The 19072-nt window shown below is 44.1% G+C and overlaps 3 protein-coding genes across 5 annotated transcripts; 2 read left to right on the forward strand and 1 right to left on the reverse strand.

The window, feature by feature from the left end:
• Positions 1 to 3174: 3174 nt before the first annotated feature.
• On the reverse strand, positions 3175 to 9331 carry chtopa (chromatin target of PRMT1a). 2 transcript variants are annotated; one of them, XM_015955735.3, is made up of 6 exons: positions 9050 to 9331; positions 8258 to 8347; positions 7229 to 7379; positions 4123 to 4300; positions 3899 to 4033; positions 3175 to 3812 (listed from the first exon to the last, which is right to left on the reverse strand). In XM_015955735.3, exons 2-6 carry the CDS (start codon positions 8320 to 8322, stop codon positions 3610 to 3612), a joined length of 732 nt encoding a protein of 243 aa, XP_015811221.1. In that variant the 5' UTR covers positions 8323 to 8347; positions 9050 to 9331; the 3' UTR covers positions 3175 to 3609. The 2 variants fall into 2 exon arrangements, with proteins under 2 accessions (XP_015811221.1, XP_015811220.1); XM_015955734.3 differs by having other exon boundaries at positions 3899 to 4051.
• Positions 9332 to 9744: 413 nt separating this feature from the next.
• Positions 9745 to 15149, forward strand: snapin (SNAP associated protein). Its single transcript, XM_015955736.3, has 4 exons — positions 9745 to 9885; positions 10011 to 10057; positions 10134 to 10252; positions 14855 to 15149. The coding sequence occupies exons 1-4, from the start codon at positions 9770 to 9772 to the stop codon at positions 14960 to 14962; spliced, it is 390 nt and encodes a 129-aa protein (XP_015811222.1). The 5' UTR covers positions 9745 to 9769; the 3' UTR covers positions 14963 to 15149.
• A 153-nt stretch (positions 15150 to 15302) lies between these two features.
• Positions 15303 to 19054, forward strand: pex11b (peroxisomal biogenesis factor 11 beta). Of its 2 annotated transcripts, XM_070556234.1 has the most exons (4): positions 15303 to 16336; positions 16962 to 17077; positions 17166 to 17367; positions 18148 to 19054. In XM_070556234.1, exons 1-4 carry the CDS (start codon positions 16281 to 16283, stop codon positions 18494 to 18496), a joined length of 723 nt encoding a protein of 240 aa, XP_070412335.1. In that variant the 5' UTR covers positions 15303 to 16280; the 3' UTR covers positions 18497 to 19054. The 2 variants fall into 2 exon arrangements, with proteins under 2 accessions (XP_070412335.1, XP_070412334.1); XM_070556233.1 differs by having other exon boundaries at positions 15303 to 17077.
• The last annotated feature ends 18 nt before the right edge of the window (positions 19055 to 19072 follow it).

Genomic DNA, 19072 nt, shown 5'->3' on the forward strand with positions numbered 1-19072 from the left:
CCCTTCTTTGGAACCTGCATTGCTACAGTAAACAAAATTGTGCGGAACACACCAGTCACCATTTGTTCTCCACTTCAAAAGGTGTTTTCCTTTTTGGGACGCTGATGGTTTGTTCTAAAGCTTGGTTTATGCTCCGCGCGGCAAAACTGCGTCATTTTAACAACCACACCCCTCCACCGCGTCTCCACACGGCCCAAAATTTCCGCACCGTGCACCTAGGAAATTTTCTAACCACGCGGACGATCAGACGTGGAAAAACATGACGGACCGGCAAGAACTAGCATGGCAGAGGTTCGTAAATACAGACATTTGTATGATTCAGCTCTCAGAGATCACCGTGATCAACATGTTGTTAATAATTCTTGGAGAGAAATAGCTCGCACTGTCGGAAAAGACGAGGAAGCTGTTAAAAAATGCTGGAATGCCATGTTGTAAACAACAGTAATTTCTACTTCTACTATGGTGTAGTGTTGGATGCATGCTGTAGAGCTCCATGCTGCCCCCTACAGTTTGGGAGAATATTGGCTCACCGCAGAGACAAGCCGCATGAACCATAAACGCTGCGAGTTGTGAAGCGCGTTCCATCCGCGAGCCGCATCACCAAACGGAAAGTGAATGCGTCAAGCATAAACCAACCACGCATAAACCAAGCATAAGGTTGAAGTGGGAGCAGCTAGCTGTTTTTCCTCTATTATTGAGTGAAGAACCTCTCACACCAGCGGTGCTGTTATATAATTGTGTGAGTGTGTGATTAGTGGAGGATCCAGATAAATGCGGTGGTCCAGTGGGACGACCAGAGGTTCCATTCGTTGACAAGCGTGTGGCTTCACGTATACCGCCATGAAGCTGGGGCTGAAGCCTAATTCATACTTCTCCGTCAGCTCTGCGATGGAGACGCACACCTGTTGATAGACATTTTGCTCCTCCGTCACCTGGGGAGTGTTGCAAAACAAATCCCCACCAGGACAACAGAGGCCGTAGCGCTATTCTGCAGTATCCTGCCACCAACAGTCACGTATCCAGTCCACAATATTGCATTTACTTTTGTGTTTACATTGTTTTAATGTATTTCAGAGACTTTTTAACATGAACAAATTTGTCCCCCATCCACCTCTTGATGCGATCGGCACCTCTAAACCCATGTTTCCATCTTTTCCGTCCACAAATAAAACACTTGCTTCATGTCTTTGTACTCCTTCAGTCACTCACGGGTGAATAAATGTTCTTATTTTCTTACTTTTCCCATGATGCGTTCTTCAATCTGTTCCGTGTCTGCCACTAATATCTTTTGATTTTTTGAGGCAGCGAAGGCGGTGCTGTTGACGAATTTACAGGAAGTGGCATCCTGACCAATCACAAGCTTGCGGTCTCGCGGTCTCCATCTCTTTTGACAGATAGTTAAAATTGGAGCATGTCCCTATCACCCTTTGTTAGCCTGTGGAAGAGCTCTTGCTTCAATGCATAATGGCGTTGCGTGTCTCCGCAACGACGTAGAAATATAAATTAGGCTTATTGGATACACTCACCTAAAGGATTATTAGGAACACCGACACTAATACAGTGTTTGGCCCCCATTCGCCTTCAGAACTGCCTTAATTCTACGTGGCATTGATTCAAGAAGGTGCTGAAAGCATTCTTTAGAATTGTTGGCCCATATTGATAGGATAGCATCTTGATGGAGATGGAGATGTGTGGGACGCACATCCAGGGCACGAAGCTCCCGTTCCACCACATCCCAAAGACGCTCTATCAGGTTGAGATCTGGTGACTGTCGGGGCCGTTGTAGTACAGTGAACTCATCAACATGTTCAAGAAACCAATGTGAAATGATTGGAGCTTTATGACATTGTGCATTATCCTGCTGGAAGTAGCCATCAGAGGATGGGTACATGGTGGTCACGAAGGAATGGACATGGTCAGAAACAATGCACAGGTAGCCCGTGGCATTTAAACCATGCCCAGTTGGCACTAAGGGGCCTAAAGTGTGCCAGGAAAACATCCCTCACACCATTACACCACCACCAGCAGCCTGCACAGTGGTAACAAGGCATGATGGATCCATGTTCTCATTCTGTTTACGCCAAATTCTGACTCTTACCGTTTGAATGTCTCAACAGAAATCGAGACTCATCAGTCCACGCAACATTTTTCCAGTCTTCAACTGTCCAATGTTGGTGAGCTGGTGTAAATTGTAGCTTATTTTTCCTATTTGTAGTGGAGGTGAGTGGTACCCGGTGGGGTCTTCTGCTGTTGTAGCCCGCCTCAAGTTTGTGCGTGTTGTGGCTTCACAAATGCTTTACTGCATTCCTCAGTTGTAACGAGTGGTTATTTCAGTCAAAGTTGCTCTTCTATCATGCCATGTTGTTGTTTTTATAAAACACAGAAATGGTTTTGTTACCTGTTATTGACGCTACATGTCAGGCTGACCTGAAGAAGCCGGCAGCAGTCGGCGAAACTGTAGCATCAATAACAGGTAACAAAACAATTTCTGTGTTTTATAAAAGAACAACAACATGGAATTAGAAATAACGCACAGCAAGAACACACCTAAGATGCTCTTCGATCAGCTTGAATCAGTCGGCCCATTCTCCTCTGACCTCTAGCATTAACAAGGCATTATCGCCCACAGGACTGCCGATTACTGGATGTTTTTCCCTTTTCACACCATTCTTTGTAAACCCTAGAAATGGTTGTGGGTGAAAATCCCAGTAACTGAGCAGATTGTGAAATACTCAGACCGACCCGTCTGGCACCAAAAACCATGCCACGCTCAGAATTGCTTAAACCACTTTTCTTTCCTATTCTGACCTTCAGTTAAGAGTTCAGGAGATTATCTTGACCAGGACCACACCCCTAAATGCACTGAAGCAACTGCCATGGGATTGGTTGATTAGATAATTGCATTAAGTTAAACAGGTGTTCCTAATAATCCTTTAGGTATGTGCGCACACACACATGGTTCACAGGATGTAGTATAGAGAAGTTTGTAGGTCTTAGGTTTGAACGTCCAACCTTCTAACTGGTGACGTTTTCCCAGTGAGACACAGCCATGGAAACCATGTCCCTGTGGGCACCAATCGCAGAACAAAAGCTAAGATCACACCAGGACATCTGCTTTTCTACATGCTCCAGAACACCTACAGGCCTTAAATGTTTGACATGAATCAGAAAATATCTCATTCATCATTTTATTTCCTTAACACAACTTGGGAAATAATTTTAAAACAAACATCTTGTCAGCTTCACGGAATACAAACAACCCAAAGCCTGAGCACTTCTTTCCCTGTCAAATATAAGAGAAAATGACTCGTCTTAAAATTCTTGTAAAATTATCATTTTAAAAAACGTTTCCACTGCAAGTTTAAGATGAGCCAAAGAAACTCTGGAGGTTTGAGGAAAAACTAAGAAAAACTAAACAGTTTACACCAAACACCTGTTTGACTAAAACTTCATACAGGAAGTCCGTGGACATCAGGGTCAAAGTCCCCTTGAGTTTATTCATCAGCTGATTGGCTCTTCAGCAGCAGGTGGATGCACGGCTAAACAACAGGGTGCAGCAACACCACTTGACGCTACGCCCCAGTCTTCAGCTCTGGTCTCGCTGGGCCGTCACTCCATGCTGTCGGGATCTGCCTGGGCCATGTAGGCATCCAGTTCTGCATCCAAGTGTCCCTTGGTCTTTGACATGTACGCATCCAACTGATTGTCCAGTTGTTCCCTTGTAACGGTGGGCCGGCCAAGTCCTCTGCCCCGCCCACGGCCGCGGCCCCCACGACCAGCAAATCCCCCACGTCCACGAAGTCCACCACGGCCTGAAGACAGAACATCATCAGTGAGACAGTGAAAAAAAAAAAGACACGAGTCATCAAACGATTGTACTAATAAATACAAACTCTACCCCGGCCTCTGGGCATTCCACCTCGACCTCCTCCTCGAGACAGAACTCCTCCTCTTCCTGCCACTCCTCCACGATGCCGACCTCCTCTACGCATGGGGAAGCGTCCGATGCCCCCCCGACCTCTCATAGGTCCACCTGTAGGCATTCGCCTGGCTGTTTAACACAATGTGATTGCTCAGCTGAGAGGAAACACCCCTACCATCTCCACGCTGACGGACACCTACCCCTCAGAGAAGACAGACCCCCACGAATGATCCCTCCTCTCAAACCCCCTCTGAGGCCTCCTCTGGTCATCCCCCGCATGCCTCCTCTTCCTCCAGGAGGTCCACCCCGCATCAGAGGCCCAATGGGCCGGCCCAGCCGGGCCTGGATGTTGCCTTTCCCCAGACGTTGCTTTAGGCTCTGGTGGTTCAGAAGGATCGGTCACAGCAACAAATCAGGAACACAAATAAAGCGAAGCAAGAGTAGGTCCAGCTTGTTATCCCAGCTTTCCATCAGACGCGCGAGCGTCACAAAATGTCCACAAAGCGTAGTACGTAGCACTTAGCTTCTATTATATTTACCTGTAAAACCTCTGTGACTGAGGTAAACAGTAAGTACACCACAGACCTGCTAGGATACCGTTACCATCTTTCTCCATGCTTGTTATCACGTGAACCGCTGAAATCATGCTTGATCTAGCGTTTTCCTGTGATTTTGTAACGTTGTGGGTCCAGCTGTGACACATTCACTGCCGCTTCATGTCAGAAAATCTCCCGGTGAGACGATATGCACCGCTGAGCTCGTGAGGAACCGCGTCACTTATGCATCCAGTGGAAAGCTCAGGTTAAGCCGGGTGTACACTGTGCGACTTTTTCACTTTTTTGAGCCGATTTTCCACTCGTGCGAGAATCCACGAGATCGGGGCGAGTTTTGCGCTGAGCGTCGTGTACAGGGGGCTACGAGAGGCGATTAACACCACGTGACCAGCTACCGATCAGCAATCGTGAGCTCGCACAGACTTCTGGCGTGTTTAATATTTTGCTCGTCCCTCGTGAGGGTATCGCACTGTTGAAGCGGCGCTGCGAGCAGCTGCGACCCAAAAAGTACCAGAACCGCTCACGGCACATGCATGCATCAACACCGCTCGCCCGCTATTTCCCTAATAACACACGTTGTTCGTTTTTATTTTCTACACTTTTTTTACTCACAAAGGTTGTCAAGAAAGCGTGTTTGTCGTGTTCATGTCAAATTAAACTGATCACAAAACACAGATTTACTTTCTTTATTTTGTTTTCCTCATCCAACCCCCATAAATCCCTGTGTGTCCCCCTGCAGCACTCCCGAAGGACAACAGGCAAAACAAGACAAAAAAGTCTGACGTGTTGTGTAAAAACTGCTATTTTTAGCACATTTTTAGGGCCGACGTGTTGCTACCAGACGTACAGCGTGAGCAGTCAGATCGCATCCGAGAACTGGGTCGTGCAGTGTGAGCGCACGACTCGTGAGATCTGCTCTGTGAGGAAGTCGTACAGTTTGAGCTGAAGCTGAGTGCTACGAGTGAAAAAGTCGCACAGTGTCCGCCCGGCTTAAGGGTACAACAAGACTATTTGGACATCTCACCCCTGATTGGCTAACAGCAACACAACTCTACCACTAACCTTGTTTGATTTGCATCATTGATGTTTTACCTCCATAAATGAATGAGTTCTACTGTATAGAGTAGCAGCTAATGCTAACAGTTAGCTTCTATTAGCCAAGGCAAGCTCTAGTCTCTCCTGAATGCTAAACCAACAACTGCCTTCCCCATCTTGAGCCAAGATGGCCGAGTCCATGAATGTTAACTTACTGTGAGGTAGATCTGACTGGCTTTGCTAACCTGAGAATTTCCTCGTCTGTTTTCTATCGGCTAATGCAGGAAAAAGGGGTAGAAGACTATTCACATATTCAGCCTGCATGTGAAACTCAGAGTGACCAATCATTTAAAAAAATAACACATAAAAATGGTTTCTCAGTGAACTTGTTCTTTAAACCTTTTATCAGCTATAAAGCAGCTCGTTTCGATTTGATCGTTGTCTCACTCCCATTTCTTTTTTGTTGCACATTGAAGCTCTACTTGGGACCTTGTTAATGACCAACCAAACAAACACGACGTTTGGCCATTTTCAAATGGTCTTAAACTTTTGATCAGGACTGTACTTCCCAAACAGCAAATGCATCTTCTGTCAGGCTTGGGTTTGGTTTCAATGATAATTCACTGATAAAACCAGAACAGAATCTTTCTGACTTGAGAACCCATCAGACCTTTGCTAACTTGTGCCCTTTTCCCTACTGAACACAGCTTTAAGCCTGATTTATGCTTCTCCGTCTGCGTCAGTGCGGAGACACGCAACGCCATTATCCGTCCTTGCGTAGGGATCCGGCAGGCACGCAAGTCCGTACGGAGTCGAGCCCACTTTTTTAAACATCCGTCGAACGAGACGGATTACGCAAGCCTGTGATTGGTCAGGACGCCGCTGTTGTTTACAGCGCCGCCATTGCAAAGAGAGCCGAGGATAACTAGCGGCAGACACGAAGAAGCTTGAAGAACACCTCGCGAAAAAACTCTAAAAATATGAACGTTTAATTCTCCCGTGACTGGAGGAGTGAAAAGATGCGCAGCAAGAGTTTTATTTGTGGACGGAAATGACAGGAAACGTGGGTTTAGAGGTGGGGAGCGCATGAAGCGGTGGGAGAATGAGAGACAAATAAGTCTGTGTTAAAAGTCTCTTATATACACAAAAAACACAAAATAAACACACGATCTTGGACCGATACATGACAGGATACCACAGAACAGCGCTACGCCCTCTGTGGTCCTGCCGGGCAATTGCTTTGCAACACTCTCCAGGAGACGAGAAGTATGAGAGCAAAACGCTTCCATCAATCCGTGCGTGTCTGTCCCTTGCGGAGCTGACGGAGAAGCATAAACCAGGCTTTAGCGTGGCTAAACACCACACCGGGCCCCCCAGAGGGACGCGGTTGAACGCCTTCTGCAAATCCACAAAACACATGTAGACTGGTTGGGCGAATTCCCACACACTCTCCAGGATCCCCCTATGGTATAGAGCTGGCCCAGTGTTCCACAGCCAGGATGAAAACCACATTGTTCTGGCTCATTTTAAACACGTAAAGTTGTTGGACCCTGCCTCTCGAAAGAACCAAAATCTGGAACGGGAATCAAAAACAGCAACTGGAATCCGAATTGTTCCAATTCAAACTATGCCCGACCCTCTCTCTGAGACTAGCTCTCTAAAACTACAGTCACTAGTTTGACCCTGCATAGAAGAACGATCATCTGTCTAAGCTCACCTGCTTGTGATTCAGAGCAGCTTGCACGGACGGCCGGTTCTCCATCTGCTGGGCCAGGCGGCGGTTGCGGGCGCTAGCCAAATGCTGCTGCTGCATGGTGGCTCGAATGTTTACGGCAGCAGGCTGCTTGTTCTTCAGCATGTTAGTGAAGCTTTAAATGTGGGAGGGAAGAAGAGGAAGGAAGTAAAAGAAGGGGACGGGAGGACGCAGCAGGGTTCCACATCAACTTATTTCTGTCTACTGAACCACTCCACTTGTTGGTACTTTTCTCTCTCAACCACATGATAAAGCTACAACATTCATGTTTGCATGAGCACAGGTAGGGTGGGGTCACGCTGGAGACGTCCAAGTCAAGATGCAACAGGACAGAGGAGAGAGGGTGAGAGATGAATCCAGAACTAAAGAAGTGATTGGCCACTTACAGGCCTCCCGCTAATGGGTGGGGTTGAGACCACGCCCAAAGCAGAGGCCCTGGACACCAGATACCACTCAGCCACTTACAGCATAGACCGTGACCAGTAAACCAACCACTGAGTGCGTGGTGCTGGAGCAGTGGGTAGGGGGTGGGGTGACTGGAGGTGGATCCTTGGTCCCGTCCGGGCTTGGACTGAGTGCTCAGGTCAGAAGAGAGAGAGAGCGAGAGAGAAACCAGAAGAACAGGGAGCATGTGCTGAGAGAGAAACGTGAGACAACAGGGTCCTGCTGGTGCAGCCTGGTTCCTAGCCAGGTTCTGCTCTCAGGTGTTCACTGATGCATACAGAACCGACACGCTCAGGACTTTAGGACAGAAGTCTGGTCCAGGACCATTACCGTGGACTGTGCATGTGCACTGCTCACACCCATACTTTCACCTGGACATATCGCTGGCCTGCATGCTGCTGCCAGGACCAAGACAGTTGAGTGAGCAGTACACACACAGGGACCAGCTACAGCTGCATCCATGTTGGGTCCAGTACCCCAGCAGCCTCCGTAGAGGACTACAGTGTGTCTCCAGGTGACTAACAGCTGATAGGGTGCGTGGCGCCTCACCGCTCATTCAGGGACACCTTGGTGGTGCTTTTCAGGACAACTTTTTGGGACGAGGCAGCACTCATTTTGTACAACTCTGACTGCAGACTCCTGTAAACAAAACAGAAAACAGATCAGCTGACTAGAAACATAAAACACTATCAAAATAATTGTGTGGCATGCAACAAAAGGTGTCAACAGTGGACAACTTCCTCATATAAATAGTGTTCCTAGTAGAACTGAGCAAAATGGTGTCTGATCAGCCAGTGGCCACCATGAAAGAGACAACCCCCCCCCCCCCCCTAGCTGATAAATCTTCCTTTATCCTTGCGTAGCATTGACAGTCTGGACACCTTTAAAAAAACAGCTTAAGATCATTTTATTTAAAACTGCTTTTACATAAACCTTTTCTTTTCTTATTTTTAACTAAAATTTTTAATCTTTCATCTGTTTATGAAATTGTATAATTTTATGACTTTATTTTTTCAGACGTTAATCTATTTGTTGTAAGATCATTATGATTTTATGGATTTGTTTTGATCCATGTAAGCACTTAGTGATTCTATGTCTGTGATAAGTACTTTATAAATAAAATTTACTTACTTACTGATGAACATTTTAGCTCAAGGAGATCCCAAAACACCAACCCGGACAGTTTGAAAGCAGTTCTAATCTACTTTCCTTTAGTTAACACCTAACTTTACCTTATTTAAGATTAACCTTGCTCTTCTGGCCCTGCTACATAACACACATTCAGACAAACATCCACAAAAGTCCACTGTTTGTTAAAAAAGTAACTGACATTTGACTTACTGTGTATTTATATTCGATCCAGTTAGCCAAAGTTAGCTAGGACTAGCTTTAGCAGCTAACTCCAGCGCAGTGTGTCCCTTTAGTTTCTTTGTAATATAATTACTCGAAGCAGACTCTAACGAGCTGGTCTTCCTGTAAAGTCTATAATAACCCAACTTCAGCAAGCTTCGACTGACTATAACTATATATTTAGTTAGGAGACACGGTCTTTGCGGCTGGCCTGTCTTCAGATCTAAAATGGTGCTCCAGGTGGGGCGTTCAGCTCTAAAGGAAGAAAATGGAGAATTTCTCCCTGATGCGTTCAAAGTAACTCGGAACCTGGGGAATTCAGATAAGAAATGTCCCGGATTTGATCTGTTAGTGGGAAAAGAAACATTGCTACTTCATGGTTTTTTGTTTTTGTTTTATCTATTACAAAAAGGTGTGTCAAACTATTTATTTAATCTAAATTAAGTTATAAAGCCGCGACATTAACAGTTTGTTAGTTTATTAATGAATCAGATAATCAAAACAACACATACATTTTAAATCGCCTTTTCATCTATTGATGCAAATGTTTGCGTTGATAACCTCTAATGACTTGGAAATCCAACTTGTAAGGAGTATTTATAGATTAAGCCCGAATGTCCAAGTTTATAGATGTTAGTAAACGTAGCACGTTGTGACGTAGGGACAACGTAAGTTCCTGTCGGTTTGTGTTGATGTTTTTTTTTTGTCAACATGGCTGCCGCGGTGGTGTTGGAAGCATCTCCAGGTAAAGATGCTGTTGCTGAGGGGCTGCTGGATCTCCTCAAGCCAGCGGTCCAGCAGCTTGACCTGCACGTTCACTCCGTCAGGTAAGTTACGTTTCTGCTCTGGTTTTTAGCTTCCGCAGTCTCATGACTGTCACGTGACTTTTTAAAAAACACCATGTCTCTATCATTCACTTAAATTTGCTGATTAATAGTTTTGTTCTGTGCAGAGAGAGTCAGGTGGAACTAAGGGAGCACATAGACAATCTAGCCACAGGTACAGGTGTTCCGCTTAATCACATCTAGTCTTGATGGGAAGGTGTTGGGTCTAAAGTGGCTTGTTTCTGATGAAGAGTTGTGCAGGATAAACGAGCACCAGAAGGTGGCGCTAGACCTGGACCCGTACGTAAAGAAGCTCCTGAATGCCAGACGCAGAGTTGTGCTGGTCAACAACATCCTGCAGAATGCCCAGGTGGGTTGGACCTTCAGTGTCCAGAACAACACACCTGCCAGGAAGTTTCCACTGGTCTACCTCAGGACATGAATCAGCAGTTTAATCAGTTTGACTAACTTTGGGTAAACATTTGATGCAGGAAATTAAGATCCAGCAGTTGGTTGGATGAAAATGTGGTGCATCCACTGTTGTTAGCACGCAAATAAGAACAAAAATTGGCCCCAAAGAAATCGGCAGCGCATATGGGCCGGCCAGTAGCGGTTTTAGGCACGGGCAGACAGGGCAGTTGCCCGGGGCGGCATTTTTTCATGACACAAAAGGGGCGCACAAGCGCTGAGTAAAAAAAAAAAAAAAAAGGAAATCTGCGCCGCACCGAGGTTTTCTATTATCTGTCTTATGACAGTGTCTGGATTGGAAACAGCAAGTTGGCGCCCCCTGCAGCTGCAGGCGCTCCTGCTGACTGAGAACGTTCACGTGCACCGTGTGTCTATGAAGAACAGGAAGGGGAGGGGTGCGGCGGGGGAATTCACCTCTGCGTCTTTCCCAAATGAAATGAGCGTGCAGGGGCTGAATCAACTGTATTAACATGGCTAAAGTCAATCACATCTTAACGTTCTTCCATTTTTCATTCATAATATCATAAACACAGGCCTATCATTCTTTCAGGTTTCTCTGAATTGTGTGAAATGGCCGAATAAAAAAAGGAAAAACAAAACGATTTTGTGGTCACCCCCCCATCAAGGTCAAATAGTTTAGTCCTGACTAAAGGAAACTTACTGAGTCAGGAGCCAAACAGAAGAGATGAACATAAAAAGGCTAAAACCACCAGTTGCCCCATTCAGGGAAAAAAAAAGAAAAAAGAGGAGAAAGATAAAGGTATGTAGCTCTCATGATGCATGTTTTCAATTTTTTGAACCAGTTAACTGGGATTTTAACGGTTAAATTTGGTCAACTAATTGCTAACAGAGCTAATAGGGCTGAAATATTGAAACGAATATTCAAATGGTTCGAAAAAAGTCCTTGAATCGTTTTTTACTGATTCAAACTAGGATTTGTTAAATGCTCGCTGCAGCCTGTGGCCTGCCTGAACAACAACAAACACATGTTGATCATGTTCACATAATAATAAATAAAACAACTGTACAAGCAGAAGAAAACTCCCCAGTCACCACTAACTATCCTGTTTATTTATTGCAGATGGCTGCACTGATTATTTTACATGATTTGTTCTGTAAAAGTTGGCATTTTTGGTAGTCTACAGTTTTTTATGTCAGTTTAAATTACAATTTCAGAGGCCATTCTAAAATATTATGGATCATGAGATCTATTGGAGATCTACCCCAACTTTTGGACTGCTCTGCCAGTCACTGTGGCTCAAGCTGAGAGGAGCTTTTCAAAACTTGATCAAGTCATACCTGAGGTCACCTAGGTTTCAGGGGCGGCTCACTAACCTGTCTCTGATTAGTATCAATCACTCAGTAGGGGAGCAGATTTCATATGATGACATTATTGATGACGTTGCATCAAGGTTAGGTTTTAATTTTAGTTTGTGTTTTCTGTTCTAAGTGCAATGCTGTAGTGATTATCTTTAGTTTGTTATGTGTGAAATATTTTTGCTATTTAGACTATTTATTATATATTATGTTCATATATTCTTAATATTTAGTTATTGTTTGTTTTTGTATATTTGATTCTATATATTTTGATACAGTATATAATGTATATTGCTTTACATTCTGACAACTTCATAGTAATTAATGTAAATATGTGCAACTTAGAAAAATGAATGTTCAATAGTCGTTCTAATAAAACATGCCTGTTTGTAGAAAACATGCGTGTGTTCATGCAGGTGGGGTGGTGTGGTGGTGGTGGTGGGGGGGCGGTTGGGGGTGGGGGGCGCTCAAAGGGGGCCTCGCCAGGGGAGTAATTCGATGTAGAACCGCCACTGGGGCCGGCACTGATCATGACATCTGTGTGTAGTCCATATCAGTCCATTTTTCATGTAGATACAGGTTTGTTTCCTGAAGCCCATCATAATTTCTTGAGTTTACGTGGAGTTCAGCAAAGCGATTCTGTTCATTTCGTTCCTGTAGGCAGACTGCTACAGTGGTGTCGTTGTTACTTGTGGTCCAACGTTGTGTACGCCAAGCGTTTTTCATGTACACCCCCACCTCTGCTCCTACCTACAGTTACAATCATAGTGATGCAGTTCTGAGTGGAGCTGTTGGCGGCAGTTCCAGTTGGTCAAGTGTATGATGGAAGCTTGGGGCTGGTGGTTTATCTTGGTTCCTCTTCAGCCCGATACGCCGGCCACCCCTGCAGCCACATTTCTGCCTCCTTTCCTGCTGGCATTTCTTTTTCCAGCCGACTGTGACAGTGTGAGTGTCCTGTCACAATGTCCCGATTGATCATGCGCCCTGGCTACTTGGCCAAGGGGATGTTCCTTTGGCTGACTGGTTAGAGCGTATGACTCTCACCCGGGAGTCTGGGGATCGAATCCCGCCCGGGCCCTCGTTTCTCCACCTTGCCACACGACAAAAAACGCTGAGCAACAAAATAACAAATATACTGATCAGAATTAATAATCAGCATGTGAACAGTGATGTGCTGTGGCATACTACAGTGTAGAAGAGTGGTTGAAATGTAAATGTAAAATTCAGCAAAAATATATAAAAACATTTTAGTAAGAATAACAGGTGTACCGGTAGTTTGATCAGCGTGTGACCATGGATGTGCTGTGTGAGAGCGGTGACACTACAGTGGAGCTTTTTGAGGTCCATTAATTTTAATATTAATTAATTACGGTCCCTGAGCACTCACTACAGTTCCGTCTGCTCATAGGGATCAATGTAACGCGTAAGCAGCTTAAAACAGCCTCTTTTAAATGTGTTTGATATAGCACCTTCTACCCCCCAAGGCGCTTTACAAAACAACCAGTCATTCTCACACTGATGGTAATAAGCTACAATGAAGCCACAGCTGCCCTGGGCCACACCGACAGTAGCGAGGCTGCTGATCAGAGGCGCCACCATTCCCTCCGACCACCAGTGAAGGCAGTGTAAGTGTCTTGCCCAAGGACACAACGGCTGCAACAGACGGGGCTCCAACCTGCGGCGCGCCTCCTCTTCCACCGTCGTTTAGGTTGTAGCTTGTAGCTGGTTGACTAGCTTACTATGGTACCAAACAGGTGTCTTATATGGGGTGCCATTTTTAAAGTCAAACAGTCATAATCGTAAAGTCAAACAGTCATAATCTAACAGCAATATTTTTGGTTATTTAGCATATCGTAAGAGAAAAAATTGGGAGTTCACTTTTTTGAAGTCATATTTTCACCATGTTATTCATACATTTATAAATGTTAAAGTTTCCAAATCTATATTTAGTTAGCAAGCTAAATATTTAATTTATAGTTAAATATTTATTTTGCAAACTAAATATTTAGGTCTGATCTAAATATTTAGTTTGTAAAATAAATATTTAATTTGCTAACTAAATATTTAATTTACTAATTAAATATTTATTTTGAAACAAAATATTTAATTTGTAAATTAAATATTTATTTTCTGAAAAAAATATTTAGATACCAGCTAAATATTTATTTTGGAGCTAAATATTTAGTTTGCAAAATCAGCATTTGGGAAATAAATATTTAAGTCTGACCCAAAAATATAAAATATAGTGTGGAGCTAAATAACATCGTGGAAAATAAATATTTAGCTGGTACTTAAACATTTAGCTAATATGCAAATTCACTTGCCAATAAGTGGAAGTTGATTACAAAAGAAAAAGTGGATCTCGTTGACTTCTTTATAAAACTCTTGCTCCGAACCAGAACTTGTTTTAACTCCGGTTCTATTCTTCTTTAGCCAACACGTTGGGCATGTTCAGAAGAATAGAACCGGAGATAAAACCAGTTCTGTTTCAGAGCAAGAGTTTTATAAAGAAGTCAACGAGATCCAGCTTTTATTTTGATAATCAACTTCCACTTATTGGCAAGCGAATTTGCATATTAGCTAAATGTTTAAGTACCAGCTAAATATTTATTTTTCACAATGTTATTTAGCTCCACACTATATTTTATATTTTGGGTCAGACTTAAATATTTATTTCCCAAATACTGATTTTGCAAACTAAATGTTTAGCTCCAAAATAAATATTTAGCTGGTATCTAAATATTTATTTCGGAAAATAAATATTTAATTAACAAATTAAATATTTAATTACAAAATAAATATTTAATTAGTAAATTAAATATTTAGTTAGTGAATTCAATATTTATTTTACAAACTAAATATTTAGATCAGACCTAAATATTTAGTTTGCAAAATAAATATTTAACTATAAATGAAACATTTAGCTTGCTAACTAAATATTTATTTGGAAACTTTAACATTTATAAATGTATGAATAACATGATGAAAATATGACTTCAAAAAACTGAACTCCCAAGTTTTTCTCTTATGATATGCTAAATAACCAAAACCATTACTGTTAGATTATGACTGTTTGACTTTACAAATGGCACCCCATAGTCTTAAGTCTGAAAAGTCGAAGCTGTGAATATCTTTTCAACTTGCTCAAGTCTGTCGGATCAGCTTGACCTGACCTTTCTGTCTGCAGGAGCGTCTGAGGAGACTCAACCACAATGTGGCCAAGGAGACAGCTCGAAGGAAGACCATGCTGGAGACGTCAGGAGTGTTCACCTCCCGCTCTCCTAGTAAACCTTGACAACCCCACCTCCCTTTTTTCCTTTCTGGGCCGTTGTGTGAGTTGTCCCGTTTGGGGCGGGGCCTAAATTGGAAGAAAACACCCCCAACGGACCAGTCTTCTCTCATTGTTAACGCTATGGTGTTTAATAACTTATTGTTGTCCTGCACTGTGCTTTTGTTCCATAAATAAAAGTCCCACTAATGAATTATTGCCCAGAGTAATGGTCTCCATGGTAACACCTTAAAGATTTTAGATGTAATCCCACCTGAGTCTGAGATGACTTCCTGGTCTACGCTTTTCTCATGAAACAAACGAGTTACGTTTAAAAAAACTTAAACCAATTAGTTTTTTTTTGCATCAGACCTAAGCGGCTAAAAATATTTATAGATGCTCCAAACAGATTGTTAATAAATGAGAAATGTATTCTTAGGAAACTTTGTTATTAGGTGTAAATGTGGGTCTTGTTTTCCTTATTTTAATATTTACTTAAACTACAAACCAAACCTCTTTTGCACTGTGGTTAATTTTTCCAACTGTGTTGAAATGACCCTGTCCTTGTGTAGAGTGTAGAGTTACATACCCACCTTTAAACCGGAACAGATCAGTGTTCTGGTATGATATAAACATTTTAAATGATTTTTCAACAATATTTTCATTTTCCAACATAGCCTGCATCGATGCATGTGTGATTAAAAAGAAAAGCAACAGAGAAAATCTAATTTTAGATATAACAATAGGCCTGTGCCCCTTATGTAGGTCTCCTGAGAGCATCAGGTTGGTGACCCCTGCTTTAAATGGTCCATAGGTGTGAGTATGTCCCTGTGATGGACTGGAGACCTGTCCCGGATGTCCCCCACCTCTCCCCGGGTGACAGATTCTCATGAAGGTGGAAATGTTTTTTTTTCACAACTTTATTGAACAAGGTGATAAGTATACAAACAAATTGTATACAAAATTGAACAAAGAAGATGAAACATATGCCAGGGGGTGCACTACAGAAATGTTACACACATCCAAATAAATTATAGGTGGTGCAAATAATTATAGTTTTTAAAGCTTTTTTGTTTAGTGAGCCACTAATCAATTTTATGTAAGATAGAGTAGATGGAAATGGTTCGGTGCTGGTCCTTGAGGCGCCCACGAAGCGCTCCCAGATTTCACCGATAGGTGGCGGTAGTGTTTTATTGTGAAGGTTCATACCAGAAGTGCTTGTTTGCCCGGAAATAGGCTCTGCAGTGTTTTCAGCGCACGAATGAAGCTAAACTACTGGTTGAGCTGTTACTGGTAGTTACCTCGAGAGCCGCTCGCTGCTTCAGGCCCACAGAACCGGGTCAGGATGGACTCGTGGGTTCGGTTTAGCGCCCAGAGCCAGGCTAAAGAGAGAGTCATGAGGTGAAGTACCAGGTCACAGTCACGTGATCAGAACACAACACGGTTTTGTGCGGTCCTCAGTTTTATATGCTTTCTGTTTTGGACTCTTTCAGCAGCTTTACGTCACAGCTTCCCACTCCTTTAACCAGTAAATGTAACTTCTAACTTTTACAAGACATGTGCCTTCATTCATCTTCTTTGGTCCATAAAAATGCAACAAAACATGTTGAATTACTTTTAAAATAAACATTTTTTGGTGTTTAAGCAGCTCAGCTAACCTGGATCCTCCATCTGACCGGAAACGGGGGTCAGGACTTTCATCTGTCTGCACCTTCATGCTTTTTGATGTCTTTTGCAGTCTTATCCAGATTCTCTCCACTGATGATGTCATCACTCCCAAACTTGTACAGCAGGAGCACATCAGATGTGACAGACGTCAGTGTGTGTGTGTGATGATGATAACGGGAGGGTTCTGACTGAAACCTTCCTGAAGTTTTCCTATAAACCTGTGAGGTTTGGTTTTTTTTGCAGCTTGTGGAGGTGAAGCATTCATGAAGAGTCTGGCTGATCTCAGATCAGCTCTGACCCTAACTTACTGTCAGGATTGTGGAACAGGAGGTTTCTTACTGAACATCAGTGTCCACAGGGCGGGGCAGTACACGTGCATGCTGTTGGGTTACACGCTGCAAAGGAGCAAGGTGTCGACAGAACTCATCAGAACCGTCGGTGACCTGGAGGCCCACCTGAGCATCACCAGGAAGTGTAAGTGAGGACCGAGTGACTTCATCTCGGAGTGCTGAAGCTTTGGTGTGACTTCAGTCTGTGTGTGTGTGTGGATGTACACCCACAGTGATCCGTCTGGGGAACTCCGTGGACGCCCTGCAGGCGGCCAAGCGCTCCATCCACCTCTCAGACAGCGTGCTGCGGCTCTGCCTGACCATCAGCCACCTGAACAGAGCTATGTACTTTGCCTGTGACAACGTTCTGTGGGCGGGAAAAACGGGCCTTGTGTCCAAACTGGACCAGAAGAAATGGAGTCAGAGGTCTTTCAGGCAAGCTGCTTTCGTGCCATTTGTGTAGAAAGATCCAGAAGCAGCTGCTCTGGTGTCTGGGCAACCCCCTTACTGAGATGTTTGACGTTAACCAGGCGGTCAGGTTTACAGGCTGGTGTTTACGTGAGAGGGCTCTGACCGCGGTCCTGGAAGGACCACTGATTAAAACTGCCTGTTGTCCTGCATCTGCACCCAAACATACAAGCTGGTTGTGAAGATGTGACTGTAGAGTCCAGAAGTTCCTCTGCTCTTAGTCAACAGGCACTGACACACCTGAACTGCGGTAATAATAATTCAATTTAGTTTATTTAGGATCAATTCATAACAAGAATCATCTCAAGACACTTTACAAGGAACACATTCTGATTAAACCTACGTATCGGTGCGTTGAGTTATTATTCCAATTAGTTTCCTGTGAGGAAACCAGGCAGGTTGCATCGAGTCACTGACTTGTGTCAGAGACTTTCAGCAATCTCCTTACTAACCAAGCATGTAGCGACAGTGGAGAGGAAATCCCCCCTTTAACAGGAAGAAACCTCCAGAGGATCCTGAGTAGCCATCTGACCCCCAGTCAGATGGGGGTTGAGAAGACCACGCAGACACACACAAAACATAATGAACTGGAGTAGGAGTACGTTTTATGTTAAAAGAGAGTAAAAAGTTCAAAGCTGGAGATAACTAGAACATGAGGACAGACGATGCTGCACCAGAGTTTAAAATGTAGCTTAAGAACTTTCCAAGAAGCTGAAGTCTAACTCCAGCTGTGCTTACACCCAACAGGTACTACCTGTTTGCTCTGATCCTGAACCTGACTCGAGACCTGTATGAGCTTGGCCTCCTCCTGGACTCAGAGACTCGGTACCAAAGCACCAAGGGTCCTCTGTCTCCTGCTGACCCCTCCTCCCTCCCTGTGTGGCTTCCTGGTCGCCTCCGTCAGATTCTGATGGTCCTGCACAACAACCCTCCTCTGCTGCTGGACCTGCTGAAGAACAGCTGTGATGTCTTCATCCCTCTGGACAGACTGGGGATTTACCCTACGGGACCAGGCTTTGTTGGGACTTGTGGCCTGGTCTCCTCTGTCCTCTCCATCATTACCATGGTCCAACCGTGGCTTAAACTCAAGCCTTAAACCTGGATCAGACGGCAGAGAGGAACAATCTGGACTGGATCACTGTGTGGGACATGTCTTCATCTAGAAGTTCCACTTAAGTCCGGATTTAAACATCTTGTAATCTACATAGTCAGAAATACCGGAGGTGTGTGAATGTGGAGCTGTCCAACAGAAGCAGCGCTGCCCTTTCAACCAGAGACGTCCAGTCCTGGAGTAGGTTTAGACGTTCCTCTGCTCCTTCACCTGATCCAAGTCGCTGGCTCATTATCAGGTCTTTATTCAGGCTCACACATCTAAACCTAGTAGGATAGTGGTCCTAAGATCCAGGTCCTGGAACCCAACTGGTTCTGACTCGAGTAAAAGTCCCCGTTCGGGTCGCATGCATCATTTTAATCCTAGTTAGTTAACACGACGTCTATGTAGATCTGGTCTCTGGGGGCTTCGCTCTGGTTCCTTTCCCCCGGTGGTGACCCCCAGCTGCTAGTGACCTGCAGGCTCTGTTCAGCTCATGTGACCTGCCCCTGTAGACCTGCTCATTTCAGGTTTAACAGAAGTTATAAAGCTGGGATGAGGACACGTGTGTGTGTTTACTAA

The sequence above is a fragment of the Nothobranchius furzeri genome, chromosome 11, assembly GCF_043380555.1.
Source record: "Nothobranchius furzeri strain GRZ-AD chromosome 11, NfurGRZ-RIMD1, whole genome shotgun sequence".
Lineage (NCBI taxonomy): Eukaryota > Metazoa > Chordata > Actinopteri > Cyprinodontiformes > Nothobranchiidae > Nothobranchius > Nothobranchius furzeri.